The sequence below is a fragment of the Toxotes jaculatrix genome, chromosome 16 (assembly GCF_017976425.1).
Source record: "Toxotes jaculatrix isolate fToxJac2 chromosome 16, fToxJac2.pri, whole genome shotgun sequence".
Lineage (NCBI taxonomy): Eukaryota > Metazoa > Chordata > Actinopteri > Toxotidae > Toxotes > Toxotes jaculatrix.
Window position 1 is genome coordinate 16,027,353 of NC_054409.1, and position 16,243 is coordinate 16,043,595.

The 16,243-nt window shown below is 43.5% G+C and overlaps 2 protein-coding genes across 2 annotated transcripts; one reads left to right on the forward strand and one right to left on the reverse strand.

Annotated features, from left to right (window-relative positions):
- Nucleotides 1-707: 707 nt before the first annotated feature.
- On the forward strand, nucleotides 708-3,167 carry mlana (melan-A). Its single transcript, XM_041059357.1, has 5 exons — nucleotides 708-835; nucleotides 1,549-1,641; nucleotides 1,830-1,926; nucleotides 2,089-2,196; nucleotides 2,877-3,167. Exons 2-5 carry the CDS (start codon nucleotides 1,553-1,555, stop codon nucleotides 2,943-2,945), a joined length of 363 nt encoding a protein of 120 aa, XP_040915291.1. The 5' UTR covers nucleotides 708-835; nucleotides 1,549-1,552; the 3' UTR covers nucleotides 2,946-3,167.
- An 83-nt stretch (nucleotides 3,168-3,250) lies between these two features.
- On the reverse strand, nucleotides 3,251-13,828 carry LOC121195677 (uncharacterized protein KIAA2026). The gene is made up of 10 exons (XM_041059299.1): nucleotides 13,348-13,828; nucleotides 12,081-12,813; nucleotides 11,419-11,619; nucleotides 9,642-11,275; nucleotides 9,415-9,476; nucleotides 9,216-9,305; nucleotides 8,949-9,064; nucleotides 8,526-8,722; nucleotides 6,297-8,342; nucleotides 3,251-5,990 (listed from the first exon to the last, which is right to left on the reverse strand). The coding sequence occupies exons 2-10, from the start codon at nucleotides 12,800-12,802 to the stop codon at nucleotides 3,988-3,990; spliced, it is 7,071 nt and encodes a 2,356-aa protein (XP_040915233.1). The 5' UTR covers nucleotides 12,803-12,813; nucleotides 13,348-13,828; the 3' UTR covers nucleotides 3,251-3,987.
- Nucleotides 13,829-16,243: the final 2,415 nt, after the last annotated feature.

The window sequence follows — 16,243 nt, forward strand, 5'->3', positions numbered from 1 at the left end:
ACCCTGTGAAATCAATGTTTATGTTAGATTTTGCTCTAGTGTTTATTTCCAAATTCAATCCATGCTGTTGAATCATTAACTTTTGGTTATATTACACATAATACTAAACTGTTACTGTTCTCTCAATCATAGCAGTAGATGGAAAGCCTGGCAGTATATGGTTACAGCCAACAATCAGCGTCATGATTGGCATTTATTTTTGAATATTTAACTTTCAAAGGTGAGCAAGAGTAAGTGGTGTAGTGACACTTATATATAATGGCTTAAATATTGAAAAAGAAAACTGAAAATGAATTTTGATATTTTTTGTAAGTCTGCTATGAGTCTTTCAGAAGAGAGAATAAAAATACTTTTTGTTTAACCGTACTTGAGCTTAAAGGATTTCATGTTATTTTTTCTATATTTTACAGACAACTATAAAATTCCCATGGTAATTTTATATCACTATATATTATTTACTGGATTGAAGGTGTTAAAAGGCCTATTCATTTACTGTAGCTCTTAGATTATGGTATTCGTGAGTAACAATGACACATACACACTTTCATATGAACAGCCAGCAGCTGATGCCTGTAGTTTCACGAGTGGATAATGCTGTTGCGTTCAGGACCGCGGGGTTTTCACGGTAATTACTCCGCTTCAATGGGTTTAACCATGAGCCTCTAACCCGTGACGGTCATGAGGGTTTTCTGCCCCTCTCTGTTCTCCGGCACACTGAGGCAAGGTATTTGAGGAGTGAAATAACACGGAGCTCCGAGGAAGCAGTCTCCCTTTTCTTCTTGAGAAGCTATCCCAACCAGAGGAACTGTTCTCTGCAATCCAATTATCCAATTTGGTAAGATTGTGATCTTCCAGCAAAGATAGTCCTGTTAGGGATAGAATACATATTTTTTAGTATTGTGCAAAGAGTTAACCTACTTTTAAATAACGTTACTGTCAGCTAAGCTCCAAATAGCAGGAGCTATCAGGCAGGACAAATACATTAGATGCTGCAGAATGCTTCGTGCTTGTAGCATGAATTGATTCTTTACATCTGCTGCGACTGCAACAGGTGATGCTATTCAGTCAGGATGACTACATTAATGCCCTGTTCGTTAGAGTAGATCCACTTTGAAATATTGACAGCTTTATGTTCTGATAAAAGGTTTTCTGACTGTAATCTTTAGGTTTTGTGACATCTTTGGACTGTGCAGATGTCACATTTTTTTATGCTATGCAAAATCGCTAGGCAGACTGATTCTAGCTAACAAATCCTGTCATTTGTGATACTATTCGTAAATATGATTCATTTTCATATCATTAATTATATACAATAAGTAAAGGGAGCGTGTTTATATTGTAAAGGATAAGAAATCAGTTTGACAGTACATAGCTTTATGGTGGTTATGTTCTGTATTTAGTTTCTGATACAATGATGTGACACCTGACATGACAGATAATGTGCATAGGCCATTGTTAAATTTCATTGACATGATGAAAATGAATAGGATGTGACCCACTGAAAGAAAATGTGCAAACTTTATTGAGTGATTTTCTGCTGACTTTCAGCTTGATGCGGTGTAATCGTACAGACGGAATGCCTCGTGGAGATTTCAACATTTACTTTGCCAGCAGCAGACGAGGATATGTCAGAGCTGAGGAGTATGTGTATCTATTTTTATTTTTTTTTAAATCAGGGATCAACTTTTTGTATTCTGATATAATTTTTTGTTATATGAATGTATTGTATATAACTATGTTGATAATAAAAAATACTGTAAAACCCATATGCCTAAGCAAAAGATAAAGCTGTAAACTAAAAAAAAATCTGCATGTTTCTGGTAATCCAGGGCAGTGGGCATAGCTCTACTGGTGGTCATCCTGGCAGCTCTGCTCATCCTGGGCTGCTGGTACTTCAAGAAGAGGAGTGGCTACAAAATAATCAGGGTGAGACCTTCATACTCCTTCTAATAAAGTGACTTCCACACTTCAATCGATGGATCAGTCAAGTAATAACGTCTTCATCTGATTTACAACCTCTCTTACAAGCTCTTTGTTCCTTTTGGTATACCTTTTCACTGAGTCCTCATTTCTCACTGTCCTCTGCAGAGCCCTAGATCAGGGTCACCAGGTTTCACAGGGGGCCAGTACTCAGAGGCAGGACCTTCAGCAGATAACAAGATGGCTCTCACTGACTTCGGCAGCTTCCGACCTGTGGTAAGAGGACTTTACAGGCCCTCCATTACACCCTCCTTTTGCCTGACAGTATTGCCTGAAGTATTTTCAATGCCAGGCAAAAGATTGACACTAACAAACAGGCAGCTGGACAGAGAGGAAGTAATGATATTTACCATTCTTAATACATGACCAATCAACAATAAACTGTGGGCAGACTCAAACTCTGCACAACCCAAAGTCCATGACAGAGGGACATTTGTTAAATACAAAGCCTCAGGGCTCTGAGCACAGTGCAGAGCATGTGAAGCTGATGCAATGGATGCCTGAAGGAGAGATTATTATGTCACCAGACTTGGTGTAGGTATTAAAAATGCCCCATTCCCAAGGGAGGTATGTGTTTGCGTGTGCAAGAAAATAAGTGGGGGTGCAGGGCTGGTTTCAGATCATATGAGATGGGGCTGATCATCCCTGCCTCTCTCTTTCTACTGTTCTACTTTGGCTGTTACCAGAGTTCTAAGAATCTGAGTCGATAGAAAGCCCAAGATTGTTTAAACGCACAGTTTCCAGATATGAGGCAACATTGGTTTGAATATTAAATACTGTATAAACATAACAGATGTTCAGTGAAAAAAATATATAGCCCTGTCAGAGTGTGTGATTTATTTTTTCTAAATCCCCATCTATTTAATTTGGTTGTATTTGTCTCACTGGTCCCACAGGTTCCTAATGCTCCTCCAGCCTATGAAAAGATTTCCTCAGGGCCACTGCCTCCTCCCTATTCCCCCTGAAGGACTTCTGTAGATGATGTACAAATATCAGAAGAAGAAAGGAAAAAATAATGGAGAACAAAGTCTAAACTTCATCTGTTGTCTGATGATATAAAATCTGATGTTACTGTCAAAATGGTTCCAAATGCTTCATAGCTATATATGCCAATAGGTCAAACTACTATATCTCTCACTTTGTAAAATTATTCACATGTATGAGCACAATGTATATACTGTAGCTTCTTTCAATAAACAATAAACAAAATGATTTCACAAGGAGTGTGAGTATAAGGGAGTAGTTCAAACACATTTGTTGGGGACAGTCGCATTGTTTATTTCCATGCAGTAAAGTCCACATTTGTTCAATGAAAATGTACCTAGTAAATAGTTTTGAAAAATCTATATGGTAAAAATAAATAAATGTGACTTCAAAACATTTTATATGGGCTCAAACATGTAGTACAAACTCATCTATTAGTTTATTCATATTTCTAAAAATTAAAATGTAGTTCTCATACAGTTACTAGTTGAAAAAAGGATGATGTGACAAATCTGTATACAGACAGTTGTATTGTTCAAACTGACAGATAAAGTAGAGCAAGTTGTACCGATGAATAGTTCCCCAGTTATTACTTCTTGAAGCAGTATCTAATGGCATTGAGAAGTATTACAAAAGCTTGAGTTGAAATTCATTTTATCTACCCTCCCATTTCTACTGATTTGTTGTCCAACAGCGGACATTACTGGCCATGAGGTTAAAAAAAGGAAAGTCAATAGTCTGTAACATTCATCCGAGGCAAACCTGTTTTTACTCGAGAAAACCATCACAGTATACATTTCCAGTATGTCTGATTGCGCATACAGTTTACATATAAGATGATCTAACCAGGGGGTAAAATCTACTGTATAATAAATGTAAGTTAAGAGAAAAACTACAGCTGGAAAACGGTTCTTTAACAAATCCCAGGATTACTACAAGCGATGGATATGAGCCCTGCCGAAACTAAGCAGCTGAACAGCGGTGTCTGAGTCCTTACATAGCTAGCAGTCTCCGTTGATTAGTTCACTTTGTGTCTGCCTTCGAAGGCTGCAAAGAGGAATCATGTGTGTGTAGTGCTCCAGTGGAACTGTTGGGGGAAACCACCAGTGCATCCAGTGGTTTGGGGCAGGTAGTCAGCTCTGCTGGATTGACCTGGCACTGAGCTGTGCTCAAAACAGCACCATCAGGACTAATTAGTAGCTTGGATGCTACATTGGTATGAATACCTAAGGCTGAGGTCTGCAAAGACTGCTTTCTAAGTGCTTGATTGGTCAGGACGACAGATGGGTGGATGGTGTTGTTTATCTTCAGTGATGTGATTGATTGAGCTGGAGTGATTATTACAGTGCTGCTGGATGGAGGTGCGGTCACCACAGGTGCTGTTTCAAAGGTGTTAACAGTGTTTCCGATTGGTGGAACTGTAGCAATGGGCAGCGTCTGCATCCTAGACACCGCACTTACAATTGGTGGGACAGCCACTGTTGGCAATACTTGTGTTCGTGTGCCAGCAAGCACTGGCTGCATGACTGCAGGCACCTGTTTTTTGACTGATGTGTTGCCTAGTCCCGTATGCAGCAAAGCCTGTGATAAAGAGTTGGAGGCTGCTGCAATTCTTACTGCTGTCTGATGGGGCTGTAAGCCTGGGCCTGGGGCTGTCACTGAAACCACCTGCTGAGCGGGAACAGGAGAATGCAAAGTTGTGCCTGCCAACAGAGGAGCTGCAGTTGAGGAGAGGGGTGCTGGAACTGGCATAACAGGACTGGACAAGGACACAGCTGGCGGGGCGGGTAAAACAGGCAAGGATGATGCTGACAATCTGGGCAAGGGGTGTGCTACTGGAGGCAAAATGGTGGATGAACATTCAGCTTGCGAGGATGTACCTGGAGCCAACCTGATTGCAGCCAGTGCTGAGCCAAATGCAGGGGCACTGGTTACCACTGGAGAAAGTAGGGCTGGAACACTGCCTAATCTTGGCGGAGATGAGACCATAGTGGGTGCACCCATAGGAGGTGATGCAAAATGACCACTCTGTGCAGCTGGCAATCTAGGCAGAGCAGAGACTACATTTGTTTTAGTGGGTAACAACGTTGAGCCTAGGCCAGGTGTTCCTGTTAGTCGGACTGGCGTGACATTGGGAGTAGTTGCTAACAATGGTGGACCAACAGCAGGTGTGCATGCTACAAATGGAGAACTTGCGGCTGGTACACCAGATAGCCTGACTGGGGACTGGGGTAAAACTGGTGCTCGAGGAGCTACAGTGGCATGGCTTGCCCCTTGGTTAGGTACTGATGCTCCAGTGCTGGTAGCACTGGCAGTAGGCACTTGTTGTGGTGCAGGGCCAGAGATAATAAGGACATGACTCCCTGGACCCAAACCCTGGGGAGGGACTACAAAGCGTGCACTGTTAAGAAGGATCTGTGTCCCAGCAGCTAGGGGCGTAGAGGTGTTGATGACTATCCTCTGCTGGACTGTGCTGGAAGCAGTGGTGGTCAATGGTGTACTGGTGGTTGTTGCTGAGGAGATGGGTGCATGGGTTTTATTGAGAGCAAGTTGAGAGGAAGATAAGAAGGAAGTGGTTTCGTCACCAATGCCACTCTGGATATTTGAGTGCTGATGGACAAGAGCGGACGTGGAGGTTTGGGCTGGGCTACTCTGCACGGCAGTGGTTACCTGAGCAGGAGAGTTGCTGGACGGTCCACTTGCACACATACCGAGGTCCTTCTTGATCATGTTTCCTCCAGGCAGAGTGGCAGCAGAGAATGTGGACGAGCCAGTTTGAGACATCGTGGTGAGGGAAGGGATACCATGGAGTTGAGAGCTGGTGGTCAGAGAAGTGTGAAAAGCAAGCTGGGCAGAACAGGTGGTGATTGTATTTGAGCTTGTGACCGGGACCAGTCCAGAGGAGGTGGCTGCTGGACAGCCTGTATCTGAGACGGACACTGGTATACTCTTGGAGGGAGAACGTGACAGGGCACCTATGGTCTGTCCAATGGTGTTTGTTGTCCCTGACAACTGGATTTGAACCCCTGGAGACACATGAGAAAAATATTTTTAAAAATATATTTTAAAATATTTTATTCAAAAGTATTACTGCTTTAACAGAATATTATAATTAGGATGGGTTCTTTGGTCTATTTGTTTTCATGAGACAAGTATATTGTTTGCGCTGCTTTCCTCCCCTCTGATGCTCAAGGACCTCCAGCAATACTGGCTTTCATGCTAACCAACTGTCTACCAGAAGTCTACCTGTCTACATTTACAGACTGAATGTAACAGAAGATACAACAGGCATTGTGAGAACTCCTGAAAAAGATCACATTAAACAAACCCACCTGAGGGCAGACTGATGTTCTTGACCTTGGACAATGTTTCTGCATTGCCACTGCCAAAAGGCTGGACTGGGCTTAGTCCCATCTTTAGAGTCTGACTAGATAATGAAGCCGTCTGCAGCTGTCCACTAGTCCCTGTTGCTGTTGCCTGCTTTGGAATGTTTCCCATGAAGGTGGTGGAAGATGTTGCTGCGGGCTGGCTGATGAACATGACTCTTGAACTCGGAAGTGACTTTGTGGAAGCAGGTGTGCCTTTTGATAAGGCTACATTTGAGGTGGAGGAAGATGAAGGAGTAACCAGGATGAATTTAGTAACTTGAGGTCCCTCATCCGTACTGACCCGTTTCACACCAGTTTTGCTGAAGACCTCTGCTTGTGTGAGAACTTGAGGAACACCAGAACTACTCAGTGATGGGACAACAACAGTGTTTTTTACTAATGACGCTTGAAAATGAGAACCAGCAGCAGCTGTCTGCGGTAGCTGCCCAATCTTTGTTCCAACTGTAGAACAAGTTGAGGTGTTGGAGTCTTGACTTATAACAGTAGTACCTGCTGTCTGATTTTCTGGGCGTGTGACGGGAATGCTACAAGTAACTGCTGTGTGCATGGGGGTTGTGACACCGGAAGGGGACTTTAATACTGAGGGAACCTGCTTCTGAGGTTGGGAGACTGAAATACTTGTCACTGCTGGAATACTGCAAGGGGATGTCTGAGAGGGAGCAGAGGGAGAAAAAGTGGGTGAGGTCTTCGATACGAGGAAGGCTTTAAACTGAGGTGAGATGGTGATGACTGGACTGGTAGGCAAAGAACCAAGTACACTGTGATCCGAGGATGTCTGAACTTTGACGATGCCTGTGTTGCCTCCTCTAGTTGTCACCAGGATGGACTGTGAGTCACGGATACACACTGTTTTAAGTTCCTGCTTAGGGTCTGTAGATTTAACAGGCTCAGTAGAAACTGCACTGGAAAGAGTTGTGATGGGTGAGGGGTTTGGTGTAACACCTTGAGGTGTGCTAGCTTGGGGACTGCCGACTTGTGCCCCCTTGAACCCTGCTGTGTTTAGGATCCCCTGTTGCTGACGAGGGGAAACAGGAGAAGGGGTGCTTGCTGTCCTGGCATCTTTTAGGGGAGCCACTTGCTGAACAGGGATTCTGTTTTCGGGAATGGTGAACCCAGGCACATTGGTGGACATACATAAGGGGCTGGCCACTTTAGAAACTGGGACCTGAATGCCTTTTGATTGTTGTTGATTTAAAGAAGACGGCTTTTCTTCAGTTTTGTGAATAAGAAGGTTAGAAGGCAAAATCACCACTTGTTGCATGACCTTCTCCCCAGTGTTCTGGCTCATGACAGGATGAACAGCGATCTTGACTGGACTGCTGCTGTCTTTCCTTACAAGGTGACCAAGTCCCTCAGGTACCTTGTACAGCACTTGGACAGGACCTTTTGATACAGTCTGGGTTGGTTTGGCCTGCGGTGATTTAAGAAGAGCTGCCGTCACTGTGGCCATTCCTGGCTGTCCATGTACTTGTGTCTGTTGTGGTCCTTGTGCCTGTAAGTTCTGCTGGGAACTGCATGGAGAAGTTTGTGCTTTTGAATTTTTTGTGGTAGCCACTGCAGAGGTAGGCAGGGAGACCAAAGACCCTTTACTTTGTCTGTCTACGTTTTTGACCCCTGGGCAATCAGCAGGCCGTTTCATTAAGGTCACTTTGTTTCCCACACTCTTAGCCAGCAGGGTGGGGATGGGCGTGTAGCCCTTAGGTAGTCCAGTGGTTGGGTGGAGGATGGTGGGCCTGGGTGACAGTGAAGTCTGGGCTGGCAACCCTGCAGCCCATGCTGTGTTTGAATCACTGGTTTGATTTGATGGGATCAGTTCAGATCTAGACTGCGGCCCAGAGTCAGTGGTAGAAGTAATGTTACTGCTGCCAGTCTGAACTCTTGGCAGCAGACAGATGCCTTTCTCTGTGCTTGCCACGGGATGTTTTAGGTGGATGGGAGGTACGTATGTCACCGTTCTTTCTCCAGCAGAGTCAGCAGCAAACTCCCTTGCTGACAACATAACAGAGATGTCTGTTAGGGATGAGTGTATCAATTATCCATAAACAGGCAGGCAGTGACACTAATTTAAATTACAGAATAGGATAAGACACACACACAGTTTGAAACTTTTTCATTACATTACAGCAACCAAAATTTAAATGTTAGATTCTATTTTTTTTTTTTTTACTTTACCTCCACTCCAAAGACCTCTAGGTACCAAATCTTCCTCTTCTGATCTTCTATAATGATCTGTGAGTGAAAATGCCTCTTGCCCTAAACCCCTCTCTTCATCTTCATCTGATGATGATGATGAAACACACTCCTCACGCACAAAGTTATTGTACTCTGGGTGCTTCTTAAAATCATCAAATTCCTTCTTCAAACGAAGCCTGATACAGAAAAAAAAGAAGAAATAATAGAGCAGGGATTTCTTTCTAGTCTAGTAATGATGATTTAACACAAAAAAGAATTTAATCAAAGCCATGGTTATTATGCTCTGCGTTTAAACTGACCAAGTTAAACTAATAATTATTACCAGAACAAAGCTTTGCTTAAAAAAAATTGTGTTTATGAAGGTTTGGTCTAATTATCATTTAAATGTCAAATGAGTTTCACCTGTTCCTTTGGTAGGCCTTAACAAGTTTGGGTTCCCAGGGTGAAAGCTCATTCAGTAGTCTGATTAGAGTGCTGTGGAGGTCTTTCACTGCTTCTCTCCTATAATACCACCGGCCCTGTCAGTTCAAGCATGTAAAAGAAACCTTAGTCAAGCCACCAACAAATGTGAGAAAATGTGTGTGAGCACACTGTGTTCCCCACCAAATACAGAAGGCTCTGGGGCATTTATGAGTAAGACGTCTTGACAGAACTCTAATTGTCACCTACCAGTCTCTTCTTGGTGCTCTCCAAGTCATCGAGCTCATCTTCTGTCTTACTGATCAGCTCCCGTAACTCCTCAAGACTGGTGCATACCAACTACAGAGGAGAAATAACAAGAGAAAAGAAAAGAGAGAGAATTAATACAGCTTTAAAATTAAACTGCAACAGAAGTGAGTGTATATTTTAGCAGCATGAGTGTGACTACCTTAAATGATGGTTCAGCTGAAGGTTCGTCATCAGTGTTCTTTAAAGATTCAAGCTTTTTTCCTGTCAACAAGATAACACATTCAGTGACTGAACCAACAAATAATTATAAAAAAACAAACAAACAATAATAAAGCAAACTTAGAAACTATACCACGTGGCACTATTGCAATGAATGCACACTTAGGAATAACGTTGATGCAATACCAATATTGAGCTTTTTCTCACCTGTTTTATGTTTTTTCTTCTTCTCTTTTCTCTTGATCGTTGTGGCAACTCCCCGCACTGCAGACTTGGCAGCCTCAGCTGGGGACAGGCTCATCCTGTCCACGTGCTGCAGCTGCTTGTGCTCTCCTTTCACCCTCAGCAGCTGTTCTCTCCCTCGCTTTTTCTTCCGCTTTTTTTTTTTAGCCCAGATTTTGTCATTCACCCTCTCTTCACTTGAGTTTTGAGTGCTCTCAGAAGACAGCTGTGTTGCTAGCCCTGATGTGCCACAGCTGCAGTCGTGCCCCTCAGATTTAACATTACTAGTTTTGTTTTTACAACATTCCAAACAGGATGATCTTTGGTGTCCCTGACTTGGACTCTCCCCCTCCATTTTGAGTCCCACTGGTTTGGCTGGGGAGGCCAGATTTACTGAGCGAGCAGGGGACCTGCCTGTGTAGCTGTGCTCCCCAACACTCAGACAGGGCTCCTGTGTCTCTGCTTTAATGGTGCGCATTGAGGACAATGAGAAGCCCTGCTCCTGTTTCAATTTGAGTCTCTTGGACTGATGCTCCAACTCTACTGTCTCTTCCTTAACAGTAATTTTCCCACCACTTCTTCCGGTAGGGCTAGTGTGTGAAAGGGATAAGGAGTTAGTGTGTATTTTAAGGTCCAATTTAGCATCTTCGCAGGAATCTCCATCAGAGGACCCTGAGTCAGATCCCTCCTCCTTCTTGAGCGACCATGGTTTAAACCTTTTTGTATCTTCCTCTCCATCCCCATTTTCCCTTTTGAAAAGCCCAAGTGTCTCTGCTCTCCCCTTTCCAAAATCATCAGATTCTCCTGTGTCCATGGTGTCTCCATAACACTCCCTCTCACTTTTATTCCCCTCAGCCTTCATCACATCTGACTCATCACCCTCTGTCCCTGGCGCGATTTCAACCTTTTTGACCCATGCAGAAGGGAAAGGGAAAGCCGGGGGTATGCTGGGACTCTGGCAGTAGATCCTCAAGTCTGCTCCACAGAAATGTGGGAAATGTATATATGCATTCTCCTTGCTGTCATAGCCCAAAATAGACTCCCTACATTCATGGATGGGCTGGGCAAGCACAGCATCCTGCACACTTTTCTGTGTCTCATAAACATGATCACACAGCCCCTTCAAAAGCCATACTCGCTGGTAGAAGGGCAACAAGTGAAAAGGTTTCTCCTCCAAAGGACTCACCTCCCCAAGGGTGCTGAAAAACTGGTGGCAGAGTCCCAGCTGCTCAGCCCGACCTGGCTGATCATGAGAGGCACCAACGACTCGATACCAGCCCATGACCCGCTGTCTGAGCTCTGACTCCCAGCGGCGGTAAGGCAGTGCAGGCCGGCGGTGCAGAGTGGCCCTCCGCTGGGGTGGGGACAGTAGGGAAGACATGATTTTGGAGAGCAGGAGGCTGCAGCGGGGCATCAGCAAGCAACGCTCCAGTTCAAAAAATACAATCTCTGGGAGGTTAAGGGCAGTCTGAGCCAGGCAGAGAAAATGCCCTATGGCAGGGAGTTCCCAAAGCGTATCAACAGTGTGGGGGGAAGCCTGTGATAGTAAAGTCTGCTCCCACTCTTCCACCTCCTTGGCTGACATTTCCTCTGCTTCTTTCTTCTCAAGCTCACGTTGCCTGAAAAATCAGAAAACGGTTGTAGATTGTTGGCTGGTTTACTTTTGCAAAAGATTTAAACACATTTCTTGTAATGTTTTACTCTATTACAAAATAAACTTAAGACTGCAACTTTTAATCTTTTCTCTGAAATATTTTCTCACCTCTTCTCCTCCTTGGCCCTCTGTTGTTCTTCTAGCCGTAATGTCTGGACCATGAAAGACTCATGCCCACCAACAGTGATAGTAGCAAGGCTTCGAGGTGCCAGTCTCCGCCTCGTGGAAGTTCCCCCTGATCCCCGTTCCTCCTCTGCACCAAAACGTCCTTTAGAAGTTACTGCTAAGGTTGTCTTCTCTCGCAGTGTCCTTGTTTGACAGATGGCGAGCAAAAACAGATGTGTCGATATGATTAAAAGTGCTTGCTGGTAAATTTCAGGATTGTTGGAGATAAACAGACAGCATATCTACATTACGGGTGTAATCCATATAACTGAATAAATATTTGATCAAAAGTAGGATCATGGATGCTGCTGAACACACTCCCATTCTCTCATTAACTACAGTAATATTATTATTTTATTATCATCATAAAATACTTACTATGGACATTTTATACTGTACATATGCAGTGCAGAAATACTGACTGACATTACACAACTCTGTTTCAAAAACTGCATCTACTAAACATTTATGAGGTTCTAACATTGCCAGACAAACATTCGCTACCCATATTAACTTTGGGCATGCTATGATTACAGCCGTGTAACAGCTTTTGGACATTTGCCAGCTAAGCAATTTGTTTAACAATGTCATTAGATTATGCTTACCTGGATAGCAATGTAAGCTTCTGCTCCAGCATGATTTCCAGCTTTTGAGCCTGTTTGGAGATCCAGTGGTCCACCCCGTGATAACGATAACAGTTCTCCAACATCAGCCTGAAGTCTGCAACAAACTCTGTTATGGTCTCATACTCTTGGTTAATGAACTTTTCCTCGATCCTCCGCAAGCACATTGACTGCCTGAGCTGCGCCTGACCCCGGCCCCGGACACCGCCAATACCATGCTGTGCCTCCTGGTGGCCAATGGGATGGAGGAATGGGCTGGTGATCCCTTTGTGCTTCTCCAACAGAAAGCCAGTGAATATCCTATAAGCTTGCTGGACCTCATAGTTCATATCCTCCTCAAAGCTATTGCTGTTGGTGGAAATGCAGACCTCAGGCAGAGAGAGGTCACTGTTAGAAAACTCTGACATGCCATCATTGCTTAGACCAAGGTGGCCACCCTCGGCTGTAACATCTCCACTGTCGCCAGGATAGTGTAATGCTACCATAGTCTCAACTTCACAGGCACCATTCCTGAGCCCATCCTCAGTTATTACCAGGTCAGTGTCTTCAGTGCTGCTGCTCACCACTTTGGATTCTGAAGACATGATGTCAGAGCTGGGCTGCTGAGGCGCTGAGTCTAGGTCAGTCACAGTCAAGTCTTGGTTGTGGAACAGTGGCTGGCTACAAGCTGCTGTGATTTGGTCTGTCATTTCCTCCTGATCCATGGTGCAGGCACCTGAAATGGGTAACAGGTGTCACCTATGGTCAACTTTGATGTCGCAGACAACACTCCTACATAATTGTGATGCATACGAAAACTAGAACAAGATAAATGAACCGAGAGGTCCAAAAGAAAATCAAAGCACAGAAATGGGGTGTGCATACCTAACAAACCCAAGATCGCTAAGCTGACATTAATATTCGTGTAATGTCAGGTGCTCACATTATTACAGCCACATGATGAAACATTAGGATGTTCACTTTGTGTGACTGTGTCCAAGTTACTAGCGACTGGATCTACTTCATCTATCTTCCTGATCTTCGCTAACTTTTCCTTCTCACTGGATCAATGACCAGCTAGCTTGAAGTTAACTAGCTAATAGCGAGCTAGCTACTAACGGTGGGTAAAACAACAGTAAGTAAACAAAGTTTGTTCTCCTTGCTCATGGAGAGATCTACGGTGCACTCCCTTATCTGTCTCCTGATCACGTGCAAAATAAGACCAAAACACACTGACCAGGGGCAGAGCTTGGCTGGTTAAACAACATACCTCGACGTCTTCAGTGCCGCTCCAGACACGCACCAGGCAAGACAGCTTTTAGCAAAGCTTAGCAGCCACGACAGTTTGCTAGCTGAGTTAGCTTGCTATTGTCTCCAAACTGCGGCCTGCAATTGCTGCGTTCGCTGTCCATAGTGAAATTTTTGTAGCAACTGAACGTCCCGCAGATAAAAAGTTATGCAGACATCTCATGTCGTCAGCGCACGGAGTGATGTCAGTGACAGCAAGATGGCTAAAGGAGCATTAGCCGGAGTAACACTAGCTGATTGTCCGACAATGCATAACAGTTCATTATCACTAGCCATCCAGCTAACCAGCTATGTTTGCAAGTTGACAGCTACTTTGTGACACTTAAAATTTGCTCGGTTCACTTTAGAGACAAATTTGCGTCATGTGTCAGATATCCTCTGAACCCCGTAGGGACACAAAAAGCTAGTAAGCGCCTACTCTGGCTTGCTTGAAGACTGCTGAACCGTACACTTCACTTCCACCCTGCGTGCGCCCGATGCTAATGTGCGCAGCCTGACGTAGCCACAGCTGGTCGCGTGTCACACCAAAGTGTTATTTTGGTTTTACTGTGCTTTACTGTGACACACACTCTACACACTGTGTTATTAGCCTTATTGAAATTATGTCACCCGTTTTCACTGAAAGAGGAGCATCTCAAGGTAACTGTCATTCAAAAAAAGAGGGAAAATGCACATTATTGATAATATGCGCGCGCAACAACGAATCATCAGCATCGTCATGTTTAAACATTCATTCATAACTTAAGCGCTAAAGAGCCTTTCATTGATGCAAAGAAAACAGCAGGTACTGATCCGTACACAGTTAAACTTGAGGAGTGTACGTGTCTTACGTTTAACCGCTAGATGTCGCCAGTCACTAATGAGTTACTCACAGATGAGCATGGTGGATGCGCCGCTACAGTGAGAGGGTTTAATCTGCCTCTTATCTGCCTCTCAGGTAGCTCTTAACCACAGTCTGTTTACCGTAACAACAATGCTCCACCACATGGCTATTCTGCATATAGCCATGTTTCATGTTTGGGTTAAGTATGTGTCAGTCGTAGTGCAGGAGTCAGGATTTGTAAACAACCTGAGAGAGTTTACTGCCTGAGAGACTACAATCAGGGCACGAGAGTGCCTCATTTTATGTTTTGGCCACTATAAATTGCCCTGCACCGCTGTAGGTTGAGGTCGGGATGTACAGGGATTAGAGTTGTTTACCACCAGACTGATGTGTTAAAACCCTGTCCCTGAACATATTTAGCACCAGTCGTTGGTTTTTATTACATTTGTCATGTCTATAAGCAAAGGACTGAATATGCAGCCTCAGGAAATCGAACAGATGTATTATTCTCTCATAGGCCCACTGTCAACTATAGACTTGCCGTTGGCATGTAGAGGAAATCTCCAGCTGGGACAGTTGTTAATTAAGCAATTATGCCACGAGAGGCCTGTGCTTTACAGTGATTTTATTTCAGCTGAAAGGTATTGTCAGGCAAGGAGGTTTTCATTCTAGGGTGGACATTTTTTGATACACAATGATGTGCACTGTAGTGGTAGTGGTAGTGTGCACTAATGCTTTGAGGGACACAGAGCCCCATAATACAGTTCTCTAGGGGGAGGCTGTAAGTGGTTTATACTGTATATTGTGTATATTCTACTTAATTAAAATTGAAGTAGAGAACAAATTGACCAGCCCCCCTCCCCAAATAAAAAAATTGTACCAATACAAAAATTTTATTTGAAAGTCACTAATGTTTGGGCACATAGTCAAGAAGTTGGTTCTGGCTGTCGCATAGCATAGCAGCTAGAAGCAGCTTCATCCAGTTTGGTTCTGATTCAAGGTCCTAGTAGCTGACTACTTCCCATATATATCTAAGGATCCTATTAGGTTTATTTTTCATGCATATCAGGGATGGAATTGGCCTTAAGTCATTAAGTGATTTGTAAACAGGCAGCAGCACTTCGAAATCCATCCTGTAAGTATCTGTAAGCCAGTGTAAAGATTTAAGAGCTCAGTTTTACTTATTCTGAATGTGCTGCAGTTTTCTAATTGTGTTTTTGGAAAGACAAGAGACTTGGTCTTTAGTGTTAAGTAGGTTAATCCTGTAATACACTATCCTACTACATTGATTTAACCAAAACTGGATTACCAGTTGGATAAAGTAAGAATACAGGAAAATACACTGCTAAAGAACAATACCATCAGACATGGACTTAATGTGAGCCCTGCTTCATTAGCTGATCCTGAGGCCCTGTCTTGAAGGACTTGTGTCATAATCTTAAATATTATTTAAGACCCTCGCTATTTCAGCTGAAACTGTACGTACATGGTACATGAATGAATTTGTGTTTGAGCAAGTTACCACACAGCAAACCTGGGACAGCATAAGGTACACAATGCACAGAGAGGAGAACGTTAGTAGGGGCCCAGCAGGTTAATCCAACCCAGTGACTAAGTAGTAACTAAGTAGTTAGTAACTGTGGCTGTCAGAGAAATGTAGTTTCATTTTTACCTCAGAACTACAGTGGAGTAGAAGTAGAAAGTAGAAAAAATGTAAATAAATAAGTATAAGAACCTTGTAATTATACAACAATAAAGTATTCGAGTAAATAGTTGCTTTCACTTCTAATCCAACCATACATTTAACTGAACTGAGGGTCTTTACTGTTACTCTATTGACAGGAAGAATAGAAACCATATACAGAAAGTCTCATATAAGGCTGTTGAGAGGCCCCACAACAATAGTAGTATGCTACTGTGCTATAAAGGCCCTCAGATATTGTTCAGTACATATATATATTTCATATTAAAGGGGGAGCTGTGCCTTTAACTGCAAACTGTGCTCGCTTAAACGTTATTTCGCGAGATTTGCTTG

Coding starts and splice junctions, on each gene's coding strand:
- mlana (XM_041059357.1), top strand. CDS start 1,553: ATGCGGTGTAATCGTACAGACGGAATGCCTCGTGGAGATTTCAACATT. Junction 1,642..1,829: donor GGATATGTCAGAGCTGAGGA/GTATGTGTATCT, acceptor CTGGTAATCCAG/GGCAGTGGGCATAGCTCTAC. Junction 2,197..2,876: donor TCGGCAGCTTCCGACCTGTG/GTAAGAGGACTT, acceptor CTGGTCCCACAG/GTTCCTAATGCTCCTCCAGC.
- LOC121195677 (XM_041059299.1), bottom strand. CDS start 12,802: ATGGATCAGGAGGAAATGACAGACCAAATCACAGCAGCTTGTAGCCAG. Junction 11,276..11,418: donor AGGGCCAAGGAGGAGAAGAG/GTGAGAAAATAT, acceptor CTGATTTTTCAG/GCAACGTGAGCTTGAGAAGA. Junction 5,991..6,296: donor GAACATCAGTCTGCCCTCAG/GTGGGTTTGTTT, acceptor ATGTGTCTCCAG/GGGTTCAAATCCAGTTGTCA.